This window comes from Phascolarctos cinereus, unplaced genomic scaffold, assembly GCF_003287225.1.
Source record: "Phascolarctos cinereus isolate Bilbo 61053 unplaced genomic scaffold, phaCin_HiC Scaffold_5;HRSCAF=322, whole genome shotgun sequence".
Classification (NCBI taxonomy): domain Eukaryota; kingdom Metazoa; phylum Chordata; class Mammalia; order Diprotodontia; family Phascolarctidae; genus Phascolarctos; species Phascolarctos cinereus.
The window spans coordinates 336,824,712-336,848,556 of NW_027555958.1; the positions used below are offsets into that span (position 1 = coordinate 336,824,712).

General features: G+C 35.1%; 1 protein-coding gene across 1 annotated transcript in view; it reads right to left on the bottom strand.

The window, feature by feature from the left end:
• TARBP1 (tRNA guanosine 2 -O-methyltransferase TARBP1) overlaps window positions 1–23,845 on the bottom strand; it is an 82,073-nt gene that overhangs the window by 30,475 nt on the left and 27,753 nt on the right. Inside the window, exons 11-21 of the mRNA XM_078156241.1 lie at window positions 23,008–23,107; window positions 21,523–21,695; window positions 14,839–14,936; window positions 14,326–14,487; window positions 10,557–10,744; window positions 9,925–10,183; window positions 9,637–9,825; window positions 8,940–9,139; window positions 8,641–8,712; window positions 6,826–6,946; window positions 2,374–2,484 (exon numbers count right to left, since the gene is read on the bottom strand). Coding sequence (XP_078012367.1) covers window positions 2,374–2,484; window positions 6,826–6,946; window positions 8,641–8,712; window positions 8,940–9,139; window positions 9,637–9,825; window positions 9,925–10,183; window positions 10,557–10,744; window positions 14,326–14,487; window positions 14,839–14,936; window positions 21,523–21,695; window positions 23,008–23,107 — 1,673 coding nt within the window. The remainder of the gene's footprint in view (window positions 1–2,373; window positions 2,485–6,825; window positions 6,947–8,640; window positions 8,713–8,939; window positions 9,140–9,636; window positions 9,826–9,924; window positions 10,184–10,556; window positions 10,745–14,325; window positions 14,488–14,838; window positions 14,937–21,522; window positions 21,696–23,007; window positions 23,108–23,845) is intronic.

Sequence of the window (23,845 nt, forward strand, 5' to 3'; positions counted from 1 at the left end):
ACCAGCCCTACCAGCTCACATCTTCCTGATTATACATTTCCATAATGATTTTACTTCTTATATATGCTTCCCTAGTACAAATATATTTTAACCTACCTGTGCCCAAAATGCACAGGTTAAGTTGAACTTTGGGACACTGGCAACTTTGGCTCTTCGGAAATTGTAATATTTTAAGATTCACAATCCTATAGAATCATTAATAGTACATTTATGTGTTGTGTTTTTTTTTAAGTTGGCTTTTTGTGTGAGGGGCCAGTTTGAGTTTGTTGAAAGTACTACATAATTTCCCAAATTAAATACATCCTGCTCTTGACTTTTTCTTGCATTTTGGGCCCAAATAACCATTCACCTGTAGTACCTGTCACAGATACTTATATATCTGGGACTCAATGGACCAACCATCCAATATGTAGTCTGGACAACAGACGTTTTTCATCCTTAGCCACTTAAATTTTTCTTGACGGATTATAAAGACTAATCTCGAGTAATCATGTATCTCACTAATGAGACCCTGTAATGTTCTGGGGCTTGACTTGATTAACACAATATCATCCACATAAAACATCTGGGTCACCCTGCCATGTATAGGTAATCCCTTTTCCATTTGGACTTTGCCTAGGATATATTCCATCGAAGAAGTGAACATCTTGAGAGATCTTGTCCACCTGTTGTATTCCTCATTTGATGCTAAGAAATCCTTGAAAAGAGTAATTTCTCTGGTTCATTTTACTAAGAAACCTGTGTGGTATTTTAGCATATGTATGAGAAGCATATGGAGGAGAGGCTTTTTTTAAGGTAGCATTTTGAACTACCAAGCCAAATGCTTTTTTGATAATCAAAAAATACAGTAGAATCACACATTCTTTGTACCTTTCAGTGATTTCTATGACCAAAAACCTGTGGTCTGCTATAGAAAACTGATTTTGAAAACCTGATTGTTTCTTTCTTATGCTTTAATTGATGATACCCTCAATATATTTTTAGATCATTCTCATAATGATTTTATAAGAAGAGAAAATAGGTATATAGGTTAGCAGTTATTGATACCTAAAAAAGAAGACTGATGACAATATACCACCTGTGATTTTTATGATTTTTTGTCTGAGTTTCCCTTCCCTAAGTCATTGTGCAAAATAACCCCTTAACACCTTCAAGATTACATTGCCTCCAGCACAGATTGCCTCAGTGTGTCTGAACTAGCTGCTCTTCCAAACTTCTTTTTAAGTGCCATTTTAAAATCCATCTACAGCACACTGAGGACTCAAAAGCGTTAGAGGAACTATCGTATTTGAATCCTATTACTGATGTTTAACAATTATAGAAACACAAAAAAATGTTACACTTTCTATTTGTGTCCTCCAGACAGAATATTCCTGAAACAGTGTGACTGAGCTGGGGTCTCATGCCAAACTTTCTATAGATGTTTTGCTTTGACAGCTTTCTAGCTTTATGAGGCAAAAATACTATTTATAATATTCTACTACCCTCCTTCCTAGTGTTTTACAAATGAGTTTGTATCCTAAACTGTCATTACTTCTGCTTGGCAAGGAGATGGAGTCTACACTGGCTCAAGTAGTTTCTAGGTTCTTTTGTTCTCCTTACTGTGGTGACTGCTTCATATCAGCAACATTTTTACTGGAAAGAATGATAATTAAGGCCATTATTAATGCCTATTTCCATTTTCCTCCCCACCCCCCCCAGCCCATAACACTGCAAATGTTTTGAAAATGTCAGCATGAACCTGTTGCAATTGTTTGATATCTTTTCATTTTTATTCTTTCATCTAATTTGAAGTTATGTTTTACCTTTGCTCTAACTACAACAGTTAACAGGCAAAAAAACCTGATTTATCAGTAATTGGATTTCCTGTCTGTGAAGAAATATTACTGGAGGGGCAGAGTGTAGGGTAATTTAATTCAGTACTTGCCATCTCCACATGTCCTATGTCTTCCAATCCTCTAACTGAAGAAAATATACAAGCAGTCTAGATATAGCTTTTTCCTTTCTTGGCATTTCAAACCATATCCATATTTTCAAACATACTTTTCTGTTATTTTCCTCTGTGCTCACATTTGTATTTTAGCGAAGGTTAAGTTATCATCAGATAATAAAATATTAAAGGGGTACTGGTTATGTTATTTAGTCCATTTATAAATTTATTTCTATGAAACTTATCCTAGTAAACAAGTGATTAGGCCAGTACCTCTCTTCATAAAATGCATCTTCTACTTAATTTTAATTATGAAGCTTGATATAAGTATGTATTCCTCAGCCTAATCTCATTTAAAAGTATTGAGCATTGTTTTAATAGAATAATCTCTTAATTAAAAAGCTAAATTAGTCTTAATGATGTGTATATGATGAAAGATATACCTGGTCAAATTTGGGAAAGAGTACAAGTAGAGTCTGCCACACTCTATTTTTTACTCTGTGCTGCAAAGAATTCACATAATAGCGTGTTCTAGACCTGGATACCAGCTCATCCTGAAAAGAAATTCAATTTTAATGTTATAACACTAAGTTTAAAAAGTACTTAAATGGCTTGTGATCAGAACTAAAATAAGTTACAAATGTAATTTGCTAGAGCATAAATTGGTAACAATGTAACCCTAAACCCATCAGCCTACCACCATCTTTTGGAAAATAAATTCATGTGCAACTACCCCACAAAGAAAAGGGGAGGAGAGGGGAGGGGAAAATCAAGAGGGCCAAAAGAAGAAGGAAAAGAAAAAAGGCAACTAAAAGTAGGACTTTTTTTTTTTAGTGGGGGCAAATGGGGTTAAGTGACTTGCCCAGAGTCACACAGCTGGTGAGGGTTATGTGTCTTTTTTATTTTTAAAGAGGTAAACACAGAAGTTCAACTTTTCTGCTTCTAAAATTCAGAAACAGAATAAAAGTTCACTTATTAAATGAAATGAATGACTTTAAAATATGCCTTAATTCCATATTATCAATAAGTAAAGGGGAAGGAATGAGAATACAATGAAGAAACTTTAGGGATCATTCAACCAAACTTCATTTTACAGATGAAAATCAAGCCCATTAAAAAAAAAACTTTCTCAAGATTACAAAGCTAATTTGTGGCAAATTCCCAACTATTCCTTCAGTCTAGTGATTTTTTTTTTTAACTCTACCACCCCAGCTCAAGGCAGGAATTATCTTAGGTGTGCAGAAGGAGAAGAAAGGTAGAGAAAAAAACCACATAACAGATGGGGGAAAGATAAAAAAAGAGAAAAACAGGAGGGAAAAATATGTGAAGAGGTATAAAAAAAAATCAAAAAACAATACTAAAACTATTTTTTTAATGAGGTACAAAGGAACACAAGGAAAGAGGATACTTATAGATAAGTGAAGAGACTCAGTCTGAACTCAAAACTCATGCATACTCATTTACATGTTGTCTCCCCTAGTAGAAAGTGAGTCCCCAAGGGGCGGGTTGGTGGCACACTGGATAGAGTTCCAGCCTTGAAGTCAGGAGGACCCGAGTTCAAAATCTGGCCTCAGACACTTGACACTCACTAGCTGTTTGACCCTGGGCCAGTCACTTAACCCTGACCACACCTCACCGAAAAGCAAAAAAAAGAGAGAGAGAGAAAGAGAAAGGGAGAGAAAGAGAAAGTGAGTTCTTGAAGGCAGGGACTGTGATTTTGCCTTTCTTTGTATCCACTGCTCAGGACAATGATGTTGTTCTGTCATTTTTCAGTCATGCCCAATTCTTCATGACCCTATTTGGGTTTTTCTTGGCAGAGATATTGGAATGGTTTGCTATTTTCTTCTCCAGCTCATTTTATAGATGACGAAACTAAGGCAAACAGGGTTAAGTGACTTGCCCAGGTCACACAGCTAGTAAATGCATGAGACTGGATTTGAACTCAGGTCTTCCTGACTCCAGGCTGAGCACTCCATCAACTGCACCATCTGCCTAAGCTGCTTGCTTAGGACAATGCGAGGCACATAAGTGAGTGCTTAATAAATGCTTGTTTGTTGATTGACTTAAATTTAACAGAAGATTCCTTGATTGCAGAAACCATATTTTATACTTCACCACAAGGTGCTTTACACAGAGGTGGTAAAGATTTCCTTATGTTTTCAGAAGAAATGTACTAATAGTTCTGGGCAGCTAGCTATCCTCCTCCACAAGTTTACAACAGGCACATTATAAAGAACCATGTACCTCTTACTTGAAAACACAGACAAGATGGGAATCAAAAGAGAAACAGAAGGAGGAAGGGAGAGACAGACAGACAGCTTACTGTTTTACTTTCTTCAGTATTCCACCCAAATTTACCAATCAAGACAATGGCTATCAAAAAAAATACATTAATTTATTGCACTCAGTGATTTGTTTTGTTATTTATTTCATGAAACCTAAAGCCCAAATGTACAATACTTTATTTCTGATCATTTAGATTGTACATTATAACTTCTCTATATTTGTTGGGGTGCTACTATCTTTGCAGTCACCCAGGCTGAAACCTTGAAATCATCTTCAATTCTTCTTTCTCCCTCACTCCTGTATTCAATCAGATGCTAGGTCCTGTTAATTCTACCTCTGTATCATCTTTTCCTCTCCATCCACATGGCCGCCACTCTACTTCAGGCCCTTAACGCCTCTTGTCTAGACTACTCCAAAAGCCATCTAACTGACCTTTCTACCAATATTTCCCATCTCCAATTCATTCTGTACATAACTGCCAAACTGATCATCCTAGAACAGCTCTGACCATGTTATTCCCTTTGACCAAGAAGTTTTAATGGTTCCCTAATGCTTCTAGGATCAAATACAAATTCCTTTGGCATTTAAAGTCCTTTACAGTCTCATTATAACCTATCGTTCTCAACAAATTTCACATTAATCAATAAACTAGTATTTATTAAGTGCCTACTACATGTCAGGCACTGGCACTGGAGATACAAAGACAAAAATAAAATGCTCTACTTTTAACAGAGAAGACCATACAAAGTGGTATATGGAGAAAGGGCACTAGAAGGTGGGGATCAGGTTAGCCTGAGTCCTGAAGGAAACTGTCTTGAAGGATTCTCAGATGGAAGTAAAGGAATACATTCTAGGTATCGGGGATGACCAATACAAAAGCAAAGAGACAAAAGACAAGAGTGCTGATTGCGAACATCCAGAAAACCAGTTTAGTTGTGCCATAAAGTGTGGGAAAGAGAGTAATATATAGTGAGGCTTGAAAAACCAACTAGAACCAGACTGTGAAAGCCACACAGAGGAATTCCCATTTTATCTTGGGAGTTAATAGGAAGCCACTGTAGTTTACCTTGCAGTGAAGTAATATGAAAAGATCTGCACTTTAGGAAAATAACTTTGGCAACTCTGTGGAGGATGGACTGGAGTAGAGAGACACTTTACAGAATCTAAGAGCTGAAAGGGACCTCTGCAGCTATTTAGAAATGCCCACCATAACCTGTCCCACAAGCAACTGTCACGGCTCTGCTTTAACACCTTCCACTCCCTCTCAAAGTAGCCAGTTCCTCTTATGCACAGCTCTGGGAGGGAGTTTTCCCTGACTTCATGCCTCAACGTGACTTGAGGTGAAGAGATCAAGTAGGAGGCAGTTAGTTGTTAGCAATGGCTATTTGACTAGTAAAAAATGGTGACAAATGCATGAGATGCAGGGCAAGTACTCCCTCCCAATTTCTCCCCATAGACAGTATTTCAACTCCTACCCTTAACACAGATTATTTCCTATACCTGGAATGCTCTTTCTCCTAACCTCCTCCTGTTAAGACTACTGGGTAACTCCTTTCAAGGCTCAGATCAAGTGTCACCTCCTACAAGATGCCTTTCTTGAAACCTCCAGCCATCAGTACATTTACCCCCACCCCCCTCACACACTTCAAAATTACTTTGCTTCTTCCTTCTACATATTTTTTATTTATTTATCTATGCACTTGACATTTTCCCCTCAGTAGCATATAAGATTGTGAGGTCAGAGACTGTTCCATTTTTGTACATGCATTCTCAACATTGAGACCAGTGACTGACATATAGCAAGAACTGAATCCTATTGAGCTGAATTACTTCATTATTCTATATTCTTTTCTGAAATCCAACCAAAAGAGGACCAAACTTAGGTCCCTGAACATTCCAAATTTCCTATACTGTCAGAATTATAGAATATTAAAGTTGAATCACTCTCTCTTCACAAAACAAGTCAATGACAGAGCCACTAGTGGAATTTACCTCTCTAAGCAATGGGGAATTCAAAACCACAGGACCCAAAAGCTGCTACCAATGCATCTCTGTCCAATAAACAAGTTACAGGGTGAAAAATAGAAACCAGCTTGGTGCTTCTTTACTACCTCTTTTTTCACAACATCTTACACTTACTCCCAAAGTAACCAGAGCTCAGCATACAGTTTCAAGAAATTTGCCCACTTAGCTACATTGACTATTTTAATAATGGGAAATTGCCATTATGTAACACAACAGGAAGAATTTATAGAGATGCGAATCCTGACACATTTTTCTGAAAATCCACAATCCAGAGCTTGTAACAATACTTTTATATTTATGCTGTCTGTTTTTTAGATATAAAAACTAGGTTCAGTAAGACAATTTTGCCTTAGTAACTATACTAATATTGAACCCAAATGTTCAGAAATAAACACTAAAGCTAATTTCTTCTTGATTTAGAGGTTTTGTTTTTTTTCAAAACACTAAAATGTACTTTCTGCCTATGTAAAAAGAATTGCTGACTGAACCTGCTGGGTTAATACACCACTATATTGTTAGTCCTTTAATAAAAACAAAGATTATTTTTAAATTATCTTAAAGGTAAAATAAAGTAACATCTTTACTTTAGCTAGTAGCTTGATTGCAAGATCTTCTATAAACATCTTGTGGGAAATATCTGATCCATCCAATAAACAAAGGAATTTGATAGTGCAAACTCTCACATAATGGTCATCTCTGTTAGTACTGGAAAACATATGTATTGAATAATATTCAATATATCTTGAATGTGCAGTAAACAAATGAAACTATTTTATCAAAACATTTAAAAAAACCCCAGGTAAAACATTTTATTAAGTTAAAAGTCCCAAATTTAAAGAAAATAATTTTTCATTACTGCTTAACATCTAAGATAAAAATAATCATATTTTAGTCAACTGGGGAAACTCTCCAGAAAGTATGAATGGATCAACACAAATCCACCTTGACATCTGTTCTTATTCAACATTCATACTCTATTGATATTGGACAAGTAGTATCACCTTCCCATACTAAGGAAAGCACATCTGATATCATAGCCAAGTAATAAAACCTTATAAAAGCAGATTGCATACAAGATTGCAAATACTCCTTTTCTCAAGTAACAATTGGAATAAACATCAAGTATCACAATGGCCAGTATTTTTCTATATTAAAAAATACAAGGTACATCTGGCAAAGGGGGCCTATATTCTTGGACTCCTTTACACTCTTATTTGAAAAACTATGAGAAGCAGAGCTAAATATAAACTATCTTAGCCAAAATGATTGGCAGTTAATTTAATGAATTCCCACACTCTCTATTCTAATATGAATGAGGATATCACTCTGTGTTCCACCACAATCACTTTGGCAGTCACATAAAGTCTATAGACTCCTCAGAAAAAAAAGTTGTTTTGTTTTTGTTTTTTTTAAAATTAATAATTGAAAGAAATTCTAAATTTCTGTTAGAGATTGTTAAAATAATAATGGATTGTTTTCCCCCATGCAAGTTCATGAACTCCCTGAATCTATCCATGGACTTCTTGAGGGTCAGGGGCCCCAGTAACCCTTGTAGAACCCCTGTTCTACAGGTTCTCTCGTTTAAAACACCAACTCTTTTTTAAAAGTGGAGAAATTTAGCTCCATGAATAATGGCAGATACTCTACAATGCGCCTGGGAATATCTTCCAAAATAATATACTTTAATGACTATAACTTTTGGTTTTACAAAGAAAAGTAAAGAATGATGAAATTCATTATGAGTTCTCACAAACATAAATCAAAGCAAATAAAACAATACTGCTCTCTCTCAGGGACAAAATAAATTTCAAAAACCATGTTAAAAAGATAAGTGTCAGAAATTTAAGAGAATAATTAGTGATAAAATGTGAAAATACTATCCTGAAACTTTTACAAGGCTGAGTTCACAGAATGGATCAGAGAAATCAGATCTAATCAGAGATAAAAACTTCTAAAATGTTTCAGAGTAACTACATTTGGTTTGATATGGTATTAATCAGTTAGTTATGCCATCTGTAAATTTTTATAACAAAGAAAATCTAAAGAATAAATCATTTTAATACATTCTAAAGGGGCCAAAAAATCTTCTTTACTCAATTATTTTTTTCATTCTGGGCTTTTAGTGCAAGGGTTATAGTACTGGAATTTTACATTATTGGCAATAGCACCAAGAAAAACAGCTTTCAAAGAATAGTACATTTAAATGTATTTTTTGACAGCTGGCTTAAACAACATTGCTCCTTACATATAACTAGTGCTTAATAAATGTTAATTTAATTAGATCTTATTTTTTTCTAATTCGTAAATATTCCCCCATTTAACAAAGGTGCCTTTTCATAATAATAAAGGAACAATTTCCCATTTATGTTTAGACAAGAAAAAATATTAAACATATTTACTTTTCTGTGACAACATTTGCTGCACATTCATGTCCAAGATTTTCTATGAAGGCTTGTACATCCTGTATAAGCCTTAACAAAAAAAAAAAGATAAAAGAATATTTTTAGAAGATTAAAGTACAAAATAATTCCAAATCTAATAGCTTTTTTTTCTCTTAATAGCTTCAGAACAAAGAAAAGAAATGTAAAGTAGTTGGTACATATAATTCTACATAATTAAGTTATTTAATTTAAATTTAATTTAATTAAAATTAAGTAAATTAATTTAAATAATAGTATGAAATCAAGTGTTTTTTTACCTTTGATCTCGTCTAAACACAGTTCCAAAGATGCAGCCTTCAATAACAAGTTCAATATAATCTCTAGCACTTGAGAATGGATCTTGGGTTAGGGTCAAATCATCTGAAGCAGGAACTATCCAAGATCGACAGCAATAACTTATCAATATATTCAAGACCCCAGTCTTTGTTGTGGACATTTCAATTACCTTATATATAATCTGCAATGAAAATAAAATGGAAGTCAATTTACTTACTTGCATTTTTGCTTTCAAAGAAATCAGTGTCCCTATTAACTATTAGGTGAACAACCTCTAATTAAATCTCTTTAATAGAAGTTGCATTATAACCAACATCAAGTCTACAAACAAATCTATTCAATGCCTAGAGACAGTTTTAAAAAACATAAAAAAACATAGCACTAACAAGATCACTCTGGTTTCCTAATCATCTAGAAATCTCCAAAGGAACAAATTCCCTCCCCAAAATGGGAAAAAATGAATAAATAACCCTGATACTTTTCCATAAAAAGAAAACTTCATGGCATACTTAGGCTTAGATTTCTTTTTTAATCATATAAAGCCCATTATACTGTGCTAATTAGTTATTTTTAAGTTCATAAGTGAAGAAAAGATAATATAGTAAATTTAGTTGTAGCTTAAAATTTCTTATCCACAAATGATAATCCCAGAGGCTATGCTAAAAAAAAAAAATTTACCTCCTTTATTTTTGAATATGCCTGGCCCTTGATTCTGGCAGCAACAGTAAGAACTCTGATATCAAAGACAAACTGGATAAAAGCCTTCAAATTAGACCAGAATATCAGCTGTGTGTTGCTCAAAGAATATATAATTTTCCAAGCCATATCAAAAGACTCAATGCAGAGTGACTCTGAGGAGCAAAGAAGCTTTAAAAAAAAAAAAAGGGAGGTAGTTATCCCTTAATTTCAAAAAAATTTTGTAATTATTTCTATAGCTAGACTTAAATTGACAAATCTATCACTTACTTTAGGAACCAGTATTTTCATGCAATGAAACACTGGTAAAACCTGATCAGAAGGAAGAATAGTGAAGGCTTCTAATGCAGACTGCAAAATGCCTACTGGCTTTGGAATGACATGCAGAAAAGGTTCCATCTCACCCTCCGTAGCTGGTATAAGGGTATGGTATTTGTTTAACAGGAATGAGAGGCAGAGCCATTGATCATGAATATACTGTGCAACTACTCTCCCCCATCCCTGGGAAGAAGATGATTCTTCAAATAAACTGTAACAAAAAAATACCATTACTATTTATAGTTATTTATGGTAAAGTTTCATTTTCTTTGCATATACAGTTCTTATAGAGACAAATTTAAACATTACTACCATCAAGTTCCCCTGCCTATCAGAGAATCACTTAAATTGAAGAAGCCCATTCATCATCAGCTAACAGGAAGAAAATCTGCTAATACTACTGTAGTCGAAGACAAATACAACTACACATGGTCAAACCAAAGTGACAATACCAGGGCTGGATGAGATGAATATCTAATTCAGTTCCTGAAACACAAGGATAGGATTCTGGATTTTAAAATTCTCTAATAGCAATAAAAGAAACAGTTCAAGAACATCTTAAGCTAGAAAAGATTGGTACAAACCTGTTTTGTTTCTCAGCATGTGGCTTTCTTACTATCTGGTTGAGGTGAAAAGAAGAAATAAAGTTTTCCAAAATTTCAATATCTAGGAAATCAAGATGCAAATCTGATTTCTGGGAGAGGATCCCACAGACCGCTGCCAAACACGCCATACTAACTACTTTCTGAATCTGTTTACCTAGTTTTGGTTCCTGATAAGGGAAAAAAAAATTGTTTAATATAAAGTCAGTTCAAGTCCATTATATCTTTAAAGCAATAATAAGTCTACCTCTCTACAATTTCCACCCACTTCTCCTACTTCTGCTCTCTGGAGAAAAGCAAAAGAAATGTCATCCTTCCTGACTACAGAAAACGACTCTGATGAATGTGCTGTGTAAACCAATGCATAGAGCCTTAACCACACAGCCCAAAGTAACTTAACAAGTGCTACAGTTAGCAACAAATACTACTCTCTACCAAGACTAATTTAGGTCAACACTATTTAATAATATTAGCTAACATCTATATAATGCCTTAAGGTTTGCAAAACACTTCTAAAATATTATCTCATTTGATCTACACATCAACTTTCTCAGGTGCTATTATTATTCTCATATTACAGATGAGGAAACTGAGGCTGAGAAATTAAGTCACTTGCTCAGGGAGCTACACAACTATTAAGTGTCTGAAGCAGACTCTGAAATAAGGTCTTCCTGACTCCAAGTCCAGTGGTCTGCCTATTATGCCACCTTGCTGCCCACGTCCCATCACTGTACATCCAAGTGTATGCACATCCTGTATAACACTCCTGAGCTTCCAACACACTGACAAGAAACTCTTTCACTTCTGCTCACTCTGTCATTCATATTCTCTGTCAACTGTGTTCGCGGCCTTTCCTCTTAAGATTACCTTCTTGCTCACTGTATGTATGTGTTCTATATATACACATATGTATGTGTATGTACATAGTTACTGAAATGTTTTCTCCTCCATTACAATATGAGCTTCTTAAGGAGACGGACAGCGTTTTTGCCTTTCTCAGTGGCACAATGCCTGGTATTTAGCAGGTGCTTACGTAAGCATTTAATAAATTCTTGTTGACTGACTTGAGTACAGACATTATAAATCATAATCTGTAATCTAGGAGCTTGGGTGGCCACACATTCATTTTAGAAGTTATCAGTTGTGGTAGTATGTGACAGCCTTAAAAAAAGAGACGCAGAAAGCATTACTAGGAAGACTCCAAGGACCATGGGTGTCTCACAAATAGTCACGTCTGTATCATATCACTCGCAGGAAATGTTGTTTAAATCTTCCCTATCCCAAAGGGAGGACCAATGTCTATGCAGACCATTTTGATATTACAACACTTTTGCAGTGAGGAATTGAATTCCTTTTTATGTACTATGATCCTTCATAACCTTACAAAAGTTCAAAGCACTTCAAAAAGTGAAATAAAAAGGACCCTTAAAAATTAAATATTTTAATGGTGCCTGTGCTGTACTAGAATAAGCACTCAATTTGGCATCAACAGAATGTAGGTTCAAATCCCAGCTTTACTACCTGGGTAACTAGGCTACTTCTCTGCGCCCCAAAATGAAGAAATATAAAGTTAGATTAACTCATATTCTTAGTAATAGATCAGAAAATTATTCATGAAAGTTACACAATGATCTTTCATCATTGCAGACAGCTTTATTTATCCTAGCCACCTTGTCCAGTAAGAACAGAAAGCTAAATGATACATCTACATATACTACAAGAAATTGTATCATTAAATTTTGCAAAGAGAATGTGCCTACCTTTATAAAATTATAATAATTTTCATATAGTAGTTGTTATTTTATTACATAACTACAGGAACTGTTTTATATTTATACCTATTAGATATAAACAAAATATAATTTTTTTATGGAAAAGTATAATTTTTTAAGTTAATTTTTCCCCCTTCTCATCAAAAAACAATGTGAAATGCTTGAAACAGTGCTGCATTTGGAGACGCAAGACCAAGGTTCAATTCCCAGTTTTGCCCCTTATTACCTGGGGGACCTTAAGTCATTTAAGGACTTCTCTGAGACTGTTTCATCATCTATAAAATGAGAGGGTTTGGACGAGGTGATATTCAAGGTCCTTTCTTGATCTCTTTCTATGATTCTTTGATCTTACTGGTCTACAGAGGTCTACTGATGATGGATCCAAACAAGTTACTGAGAATACACGGAGGATGCTTGAAGCACAACACACACATAAGGTCTTGGTGCCACTGTTCCTGAGTGAGAATTCTGGACAAGTGAGTCAACTTTAAGTAACAACACTGTCTTCCATTATAGAGTGTTGGAGTTGTTCACAGGACTTTCCCATCTGCTGTCATCTCATCCTTCCTACAACCCCGGGGAATCAGGCTAAAAGCACTGTCCTCATCTGATATGTAAGAAATAGGTACAACGAAGTAATGTTCCTAACAATGAAAATAATAGCAACAAATAACACTTACATAGCAATTTAAGGTTTGTAAAGTGCTTTACAATTATTATCTCAGTTGATCCTCAAAAAAACATTGGGAAGTAGGTGTTGTTATCCCCATTTTGCATAACAGAGATTAAGTGACTTTCACGGGTCACACAGCTGGTCTGAGGCAGAATCTGAACTCAAGACTTCCTGACTCCAAGTCCTAGGTTCTATTTCTTGTGTCACTTAGCCCCATCTACCTAGATCTGAACCTAGGGGTCATGACTGACATGTCTTTATTCTCCTTCTAACTCAGTCATGCTCCTTTTCACAAGACTATGTGGCCACCTACATTCTTCTGTTGTTATAAAGTAGGGTCACAGGATCATAGAGTTAGATAAGGAAGACACTTTCAAAGTCCCATGGTCCAGTCCTCCTACTCTATAGCTGGAGAAACTGATGCCGAGCATCACGAAATTAGTCAGTCATGAGTGACTTGTAATTTTAGTCTTACCATTTTGTAGCCACGCCTCAGTTTCCAAAGTGATTCTCCTAAAGCACGTTAGACGATGTCATTACCCTACTTAATAACTCCACTAGCTCCCTATCTCCTCTAGAATCAAAAATAAGCTCTTCCATTTAGCTTTAGAGTCCTTCACAATCTGGCTCCAACCACCTTTCCAAACTTATTATCCATTACTGCACTTGGTTCATTTATAGTTCATCCAAAGTGCTCTTTTCGTTCTTCTTCTCACATGACACTGTATCTTGCTTTTCTATATTTTTTAATTAAGCTGTCTTCCATGCCTGGAATGGACTGACTGCCACTTCTTAAAATTCTTTATTTCAAAACTCAGCTGAAGCACCATATTCTACACAGACTTTCCTGATCCTCCCAAGTGCTAGTGCCCTTTTCCACAACAAAAAATTTACTTTGTATTCAATTTGTATATATTTTGCTTATTTATGTATGTCTCCCTCAAATGAATAAAAGCTTCTTGAGGGCAGAGACGTTCATTTTTATCTTCATATCCTCAGCTCTTAGCACAATGCTTCAAACAAAGGTGTTACTTAATTAAATGCTTATTGATTAACTGATTAATTACAGCAATTAGATCTAATAATATTTTTTTTTTTGCTTTTAGGCAACTGAGGTTAAGTGACTTGCCCAGGGTCACACAGCTAGTAAGTGTCAAGTGTTTGGTCTGACGCCGGATTTGAACTCAGGTCCTCCTGACTTCAGGGCCAGTGCTCTATCCACTGCGCCACCTAGCTGCCCCTAGATCTAATATTTCTTGTAAGCTACAACAAGCTCACAAAAAAATTACATTATTAGAAAAATTACCTGTTCACTACTCATGTCTTGCAGATGCAGAATGGAGGCATTTTTTAAAAGGGAAATGAATCTCCAAATGGAGTCACTGTTTTTCCAACCAATCTTCCCATGTAAATTCACAAGTTCAGATAACATTGTTAAGTATAAGTGACAACGTTCTAGATCTGAAACCTAAGACAAATAAAAGATATGTATAATTAGTATTAAAATATCTCTAAGAAAAAATTACAAAATTACAAAAAAATTAAAAATCAAGATTCAATGATCCTTCAACAAATGGATCACATATTAAAACAAAAGCAAGGAATCAGAATCACAGATAAAACATCTAATTTTTACAAACATTCACACATGAGGGAGCATGAAAGAGCCAATAATCATTTGGCAAAAGAATTGGATGGTAGGCATCACTCAAGTTCTTACATGTAAAAAGACTTTTTAGTAGATTTATCCAAGGGGAAAACATTACATAACATTTCAATTTAACAACACAACTGTCAGGTTATTCCATTAAATACTTACAGTACTCAATTCATTGGCAGTTAGCCTTCTAACAATAAACTCAGAAATACTTTCTGTAGTGGATATGACAGAATTCTGAAGAAGAGTTAGTACCCCATCTGTACCAAAAGAAAAAGTAAATTATTCCAGAAACATCAGAAACTAAAACTATTACTCAAGACAAAAAGCATTTATTAAGCACTTACTGAGGGGCCAGGCACTGTACTAAGCACCAGGGATACAAAAAAAGAGGCAAAAAAAAAAAAGGCCCTGCTCTCACAGAGTTCACAGTCTAGTAGGGGAGAGACAATATGCAAACAACCATGTGCAAACAAGATACACACAAGATAAATTGGAAATAGCATTACAGGAAGGATACTAAATAAAAGGAGAAGTGAGAAAGGCTTCCTGCAGAAGGTAGAACTTTAGCTGTGATCACAAAATTCATAGAAACTGATGTTGGGTACATCCTTATGCATTACAACAATAGCTGTTCATACTGGACCCCCAGTGCAAAGAAGCCACAAGCTAATGGTAGATAAAGGGAAGCAATTTCTTTAATAAAAGAATGTTAATTTAATGTCCCTACTCATCACCCAGAACATGAAAGGAAATATGACATTAATTTCTTCTTCATTTTCTTGTCTAAATGACATTCAATTGTTTAAATATCCTATGTATACTAATTATCACATGTATAAATACTCTTAACTGGCCTAATTTATTATGAAAGAGAATACAATGTTTAGGGGTATAAGGCCAGGTAGTAAGATGCAAGACAGATAGAAGATAGTAATTGTTCCCTTTTTTTCCACCATTACTACCATAGTCCCTACACAAACTATTACTATAACACTCTACAACAGAAAGCTACTTATTGACATCTTCCTTATACTATGTAACCTTTGATGTGGTAATTTTCCTATAGAAAGCATTTAATAAAAATGAGTTAACTAACTAGTAACTTTGCTTTACAGTTAGAAAAACTGAAAGATTTGTAATACAAACTTGACACAACCCTCCTAATCCCTTTGTGGAAGGCCTAGTGACTAACACAACATAATTTTCCTTCGTTTATATATAAACACAAGAGCTTAGTTTTCTCTTCCAAGAAAAGTTAGGAACAAAGTTATCATATTCCCCACAGTGTGCAAGAGAAGAACGAGTGTAATAGATGTACACAGAAAAAAGAAAACACTGTTTAAAGAGGAATACAAAGAGTGACTATACAGTAAGTAGTCTGAATTTTGTGGCAGGCTCACGGGCTCAGTCTCATTCTTTAATAATCATAACTTGTATACCTAAAAAATTATTCTGTAATAGCAGCAGTCAAGTGTTTCTGTTATTAGTGAATAGAAAAAAAAGTGTGTATGGCCCTTTTTAAGCTAAATGTAAAATGCTTATTTGGGTCAGGCCCTGATATCATATGACCAAAATACATAAAGACTGCAACTAAAAACACAAGTGGGAATAACCCAAGAGAGCAAAGAGATGCATGAAACAAATTCACAGCCTTCATTCTCCCAAATTCACTGAAAGACTGAGGAGATTAGTGAGGTGTAGGGGACTCAAAGGTAGCCAGAGGTTACAAGCTGTAGAGGGGCCACACTGGGTCCATTACTTCAACCTAGAGAATGCCATGTTATTTTTTATGTTTAGCACTGAGAGAATTAGTTGGTTTGTAATGCTCTCTCAAAACACCAAGCACATTTTCTTAAAAATGTGGGTATTTTCTAAAAGAAGAAACCTCTTCTGACAAAGTCTTTTTTATTGGTTTGCCTCACTGATACTCTCCTCTTATATCACTAGACTTCTCAATGACACCTTCTCCACAACAATATAACTACGCCTTATAATGAAGTTTAATTAAGCAAAATAAATCAACACCCTGGCCATGTGTAGCAATGTATGACCCATTCTATAGCTCTATTCCACAACCTCTCTGATGAGGCAGGAGCAATGCTTCAGGACGCTGATCTCACTAGTCAGTGCACTGATCAGAATTCTAAATCTTTCTGATATTGCTTTTCTTTATATTACTGTCTGTCATGTAAATTGCTATCTTGTTCTGCTTACTTCACTATGTGTGCTTCAATTCACAGTCTTCCCAAATTTTTTTAAGTTATTCACATTCATCATTTCTTGTGGTGCAATAACATTCCATTAAAATCACATATCATGATTTGTTTGGCTGTTCCCCAATCAATAAGCACCCACTCTCCTTACTTCTTTGCTACCACAACAGGAGCTGCTATAAATATTTACTAAGGTTTCTTATTACACAGAACTGGATATACAAATCAGGTCTAGTCAGGTCCTAAAATATATTGCATATGGTAAAAGTAAGCTTGATTTAACATAGATATAGATCTTTTTCCCAATAGTACTAATTTATAAAGGGATACATTACACATGTCCCAATTCCAAAGGGTAAGTCCTCAATAAAACAAGTGGCCTCAGACAGCTATATACAAATACACAAGCATAGGCAATAAGTAAAATAAACTAGAGATCCTAACACAAGGAAACAGATTTGACTGTTTACTACATTACTACAGCTTGGTGACAGAAATATGGCTCTAGTAAGTGTAAACCTTATTCAAAAAGAATGAGACAGGCAAAAGTGGTGGAGGTGGAAAGTGCACAGCATGATATATTAAGAAAGATACAAAGATAAAGGAACCAGGAAGGAGGAAAATGGTGGAAAGAATTTTGAGTAGTTATCAATGAATACCAAAACAAAAGTGTCATAAAATTATACCAACAAACACCAAAACAGAAGTGACACTGTCAAAAGATTATTCTACAGCTCATCAGAACAAAAGAGAAATGCCTGAGTTCAAGCAACAAATCACAACCTTAACAAGGAAACATGACCTAAGAGGATGGAAGAACTTCAAATATCTGGATATATGCCAAAAACAGAGCAACTAATAATTTCCTAGAATGCCTCACTGATAACTCCACACTTCAAAAGGTGGAGAAAGCAATGAAAGAAGCTTATTCAGAATCTGATTCTCACCAACCAAGAGAACTGGTTGTTGGAGTAGAAATAACATCGGGCCAGTCAGCTAAGCACTGAGAACACGAAGAAAAGCAAAATCACTGGGAATATAAAGAAATACAAAAAACAGTCCCTGCTCTCAAGGAGCTCACAGCCCAATGAGGGAGACAACATGCAAACAACTATGTACAAACAGGCTAAGGACTGAATAAATTGAAAACAACACAGGGAAGGCAATAGAATTATATTGGATCCTACAGAAGGTAGAATTTTAAATGGTACTGGAAAGAAGCTAGGCAATAGTTAATAAGGAAAAGAATTCCAGGCATGGGGCACAGCCAGTGAAAATGCTTGGATGTGACTGAAGAGACCTTCAATGGAAAGTGACCACATCAATTCAGAAAATTTATGTTAAAGTGAAAGAAAGTAAAGCAGTCCTGACATGTACCCTAGATTTCAGGAGAAGAGACTTCAAAAATTCAAAAAAAGAATAGGTGGGAATCTCACGAACTAAGTCAACTCAATGCAACAGACAATTAAGTAAGCATTTACTTAATGCAAGTGCAAGGCGCTGAGAAGACAAAGAAAGTGAATAACTACCTATCTTCAAAGAGCTTATATTCCACAGGGAGGATACAACATGAAAACAGTTAAGCATACACATTATAATTTAAGATGTTATGATTACTAACAATTAACCCCTAGAGGAATTCTCTCTTGAAAAGCGAAATTCTGAAAGCACAAGAAAAAACAATTCTAACAATGAGGAAAAGGAAAAGTTGCCTAAAAAAAAGTTTTGGTTTTTTTTAAAATATCTTTAGAAAATGGATACCAGGGCAGGTGAGAGAGTAAGAATACAATATAGGATGATCCTATAAAAACTGTCAGGAGAGTTAAATGTCAGAATGAGCTGATAAAAATGCCAAGAGCAAAAAGTTGTTTTGTTTTGGAAGGTTTTTATATGCTAGGCCAATGAGGAAGATCAAAAAAAGGATTGGGATAACCATTTGCATTGAGGTTCAAGGACCCTAATTCACAGCAGCCAAGTCAACTTTCATTTTGCTTGTTTCCTTTGCCAAATAGAATAATCTCTGGCTTATCTCACATGAGAGAGGCAAGAAAAAGCTTTTACAGCGGAGGCAAAGAGGGAGAGGTGCAGGGCAATGAATGAACCTTACTCTCATCAGAACTAGCTCAAAGAGGGTATAACATACACACATCAATTGGGTATAGAAATCTACCTTACCCTACAGAAAAGTAGGAGGGGAAGGGAATAAAAGAAGGGGAAGAGTGATAGAAGGTAGGGCTGATTGGGGGAGGGGACAGTCAGAAACAAAACACTTTTGAAGAAGAGACAGGATGAAAGGACAGAGAGGATAGAACAAATGCAGCAGGGGTGGGAGGGAAATACAGTTAGCAATACTGTGAAAAATATTTTGAACCAAGTTTCTCTGATGAAGACCTCATTTCTCAAATATATAGAGAACTGAGTCAAATTTACAAAAATAAGAACCATTCTCTAATTGATAAATGATCAAAAGATATGAACAGTTTTTAGATGAAATAATCAAAGCTATCTATAGCCACATGAAAAAAACGCTCTAACTCACTACTGATGAAAGAAATGCAAATTAAGATAATTCTGAAGTACTACCTCACACCTACTAGATTGACTAATATAGCAGAAAAGGAAAATGGGAAATGCTGAAGGGGATGTGGGAAAAATGAGACATTAATGCACTGTTGGTGGAGTGGTGGACTGATTCAACCATTCTATAGAGGAATTTGGAACTATGCCCAAAGGGCTATAAAACCTTCCATACCCTCTGATCTACCAGTGCCATGACTAGGTCTGTATCCCAGAAGACATAAAAAACAAAAAGGAAAAAGACCTATATGACAAAAATATTTATAGTAGTTTTTTTCTGGTGGCAAAGAACTGGAAATTGAGGTGATGCCCATCAACTGGGGAATGGCTGAACAAGTTGTGGTATGTGATTACGATGGAATACTATTGTGCTATAAGAAATGATGAGCAGGATGCCTGCAGAAAAACTTGGAAAGACTTACAAGAGCTGATGCTGTGTACAAAGTAATACCAATATCATAAGATGATCAGCTGTGAATGACTTAGCTATTCTCAGCAACACAATGATCCAAGACAATTCTGACGGAGTTATTATGAAAAATGCTATCCATCCCCAGAGAAAAACTGACGGTGTTTGAATACAGATTGAGCGTATTTTTTTTAACTTTATTTTTCTTGAGTTTTTGGATTTTTTGGTCTATGTTTTCTTTCACAACACGACTATTATGGAAATGTTTTGCATGACCACATGTGTATAACCTATACCAAATTGCTTGCCTTCTCAATGGTGGGAGAGGGGTAGGAGAGGGGATGGGGAGGAAGGGAGAGAATTTGGAACTGAAAGTTTTAAAAATGAGTGTTAAAAATTGTTTTTACATGTAACTGAGGAGAAAGAAAAAAAGAAAGGAAGGAAGAAAGGAAAGGAAAGGAAGGAAGGAAGAAAGGAAGGAAGGAAGGGAGGGAAGAAGGAAGGAAGGAAGAAAGAAAGTATAAAAAAAATTTCCCCATTGTTTATGAACGGTGTAAATAATGCCTTATTTAGTGCATTATTTAATGTTTAAATTATGTCTATAGAACTCTGTATGTGATTTATCACCATAATCTATTAAATTATATAATTGCTGGGGAAAAAAATTACAACCACTGCCACCACCTCCTCTATGGATCATGTCTGTTTAAATTTATACCAATAGCTACAAAAACAAAACATAACATTATCTGGTTTTAATTTGTTTTGAATAACATCTAGTACCATCTCATAAACAAGTAGATACTGCTTAACAATTTTGTAAATTTGTAAATTGTAATGATATTTCAATTATCTGGAAAAGAATCACAGATCTACCAAATTTTCCCTAGCTAAAAAACAAGGAAACACAAGGAAGGAAACCTGGTTTCCAATCATACCTCAGACACCTGGTAGCTGTGTAACTCTGGGTGACGCATAGCGTCTATATCACTCATATTTTTTCTCAAACATGCCACCTGTACTCTGGACTTCCCCTTGCTCCCACCTGAACTCAGTTCTGCCCTTGGGTCGGTGGGCTCTGCTAAGGAAGCTTTCCTCTTATCTTGTCTGGAACAAAGCTACCCTACCATTCTTTTTGGGGGGGGAGGGGCAATTAGGGTTAAGTGACTTGCCCAGGGTCACACAGCTAGGTAGTGTCACGTATCTGGACTGAGGCAGGATTTGAACTCGGGTCCTCCTGACTCCAGGGCCAGTGCTTTACTGCACCACCTACCTGCCCCCACCCCATTATTCTTGGCCATTCCCAACCCCAGCTCTACTTTATGTGTCATCTTCCCCATCAGAATGTAAGCTCCAGAAGGGCAGAAATATCCTACCTGTTTTTGAATCCCCCATGCTTAGCACAGTGCACAACACAGCTAATGCTTCACAAATGCTTCTTTTTTTTGTTTGTTTTCCCCATTTAAGCATCTAAAACTTACCTACTTAGTTATAGATATGTTTCCCCACACTGATGAATTATGTGTTCTCATAAAATCAAATACTAAAATACTTAGATAATCATTTTTATTTCCCCTCTTCCCTTCAATCCAAACCCAAACGATAAACAGCCCAAGCATAAAACTAACAGAATATATCACTTACCATCTTGTGTTAGGGAACCTTTCAATGAACAAGTCTGTAATAACTTCAATAACAACTGTAAGCATTTGTCAGTTTTCAGCAAGGGTATGTAAGCATTCCTTCCAAGCTTCATGAGGACATCCATAAGAGGATGCAAGATAGCCTTTAATTCATTCTGTGTTTTCTTCCTTTCACTATACATCAAAAACAAAATCAAAAATAAATGTTTCAAGCTAAGACAAATCCCATTCCACCTACAACTTAGGAAACTACCTCCCTAAAACTGCTAGATATTAATCTATGTTACAAATTAGCCTCAGCATTTAATTTACGAATGTGTGCTTCATATGTGGCCAGATCTTTAACTCTGGTCTTCCTAACTGCCCGTTTTAGTCATACTTTTCCCCCTGAGTTTAATATTTACTATAAAAGGAAAGCACAGTCAAATATATCCTATACTCATTTCCAAATTTCCAAATAAGTATAAATACAAAAGAAACCCTACAGCTAGTTTTATTTGAAAAAATAAAAAATTTCAGTTTTCTAGTATTTTTTTCCTATGAAGAAAACTTTTGGTAGCTTGAATGCTGATAAATTAGATATATTAAACAAAATCTTAGAACAAAGCAGCTCAAAAACATTTACTTCATTATTTCTCAAAAGTACCTATGGCCAATAATAAAACAATCATAAAAACTTGAATTTACACTGCACTTCCAAGTTTACAAAACATTTTAGTCAAAATAACACCATGGATCAGGTGTTGCAAATACATAAAACGTTTTCTAACTTAAACCTCTTCTAGCAAAAAAAGTTTAACCAATATAGAATTGTATTTATACCACAGGCTAGCAAACTTGAATCTTCCACCTGCTTCTGTATGGCCCATAAGCTAAGAATGATTTTTATATTTTAAAATACAACCTTATTTCTACATTTTTAAATACAACTATATTTTAAAATGTAAAAACCATTTCTAATGCATGGCCTAGTTTGGCCCACAGGCCATAGTTTGCCAGCCCATGCTTTGTCACTATGAACAAAGAAACTCTGCAATTTCAAAGCAATATAGTTTGGTCTGTTCATATTCTCCACAACATATGTACATTATGAGATAATCCTTTCTAATTGTATAAGGGTCAAAATTTTTTAAAAATATTAAAATTTTCAGGAGGGGAAAATGTCAGGAAATTTAAACTGTGATATTAACTTTGGAGATTTGCAGACAGTAATTCTGTACTTGGTATACAAAGTATGAGTTTTCAGCCCTTATCATACAAAATCAGTTGTTTTGGTAGATAGCTTTTTTTCTTCCATAAATTGACTAATTTGCTATTCTTCAAAATCACTTTGATTATTTTTGAACATTTTCTTAATAGGCAGACCAAGATGCTAGTCATCCCACCCACGATGCCATCAGCAAACCTAATGAGTAAACCCCTGCATCCAATCATCTGAATGGAATCACAGATCTGATTAGCTTTCTTTTTAAAGCAACATACTTACCTATATTTATTTTTCATTTCCTCCACATCTGCAGCAAGCAGGATCATCACGGCAACAAGTTTAGCTTCATACCAATCAGGCATAAAGCAATTTCCTCCTGCTTAAACAATAATATTTAAAGTTTGTAAAGCCTTAGAATCAAGTTCATATGTGAATCAATTACTACTAGGTTCTTTGGTTAACCTACTGACTTTTCTCATATGACAATTTTTCATAAACAGTAAGTACCATAGTATTAAGTAATATTAATGTAAAACTAGTGAAGAATTAAAGGTAACTGAAATTAAATATAGCAGAATTTTCATCATGACAGTTTATTTTTAAAAAAATTTGAATAAACTACCCAAGTAAATCTCCTAAATACACCAAATAGACACAAGACTATAAATTGTTAGCATATAATTCAACCAAAAATAATATTTCATACCTGTTACACTTAGCACAAGTTTAGTAAAGTAAGACAGTCTCTGCCCCTCAAGAGTTAATTGAAAACTCGACAATTAACACAACAATTCTGGGAAGTAATTTGGAATTAAACATATCATGTTATCTCTTCCATTAGACTGTGAGTTCCTTAAGGGGGGACTGTTTTTTTTTATTTTTAGGGTTTTGGGGGGTTTTTTGAGGGGGAGAAGGGAGAAGCCTTTCTTTGTATTTCCAGAACTTATCATAACACCTGGCACGTAGATGTATAATAAATGGTTTTTGACTATAAAAACTGATGAACATAATGAGTAAAGGGAAATAAGGAAATACTTATATAAATTAAAACAAAGTAAGCAGAGCTAAAAAAAAATATACACTTCAACAATGTAAATGAAAAGAATCACCACAAAAC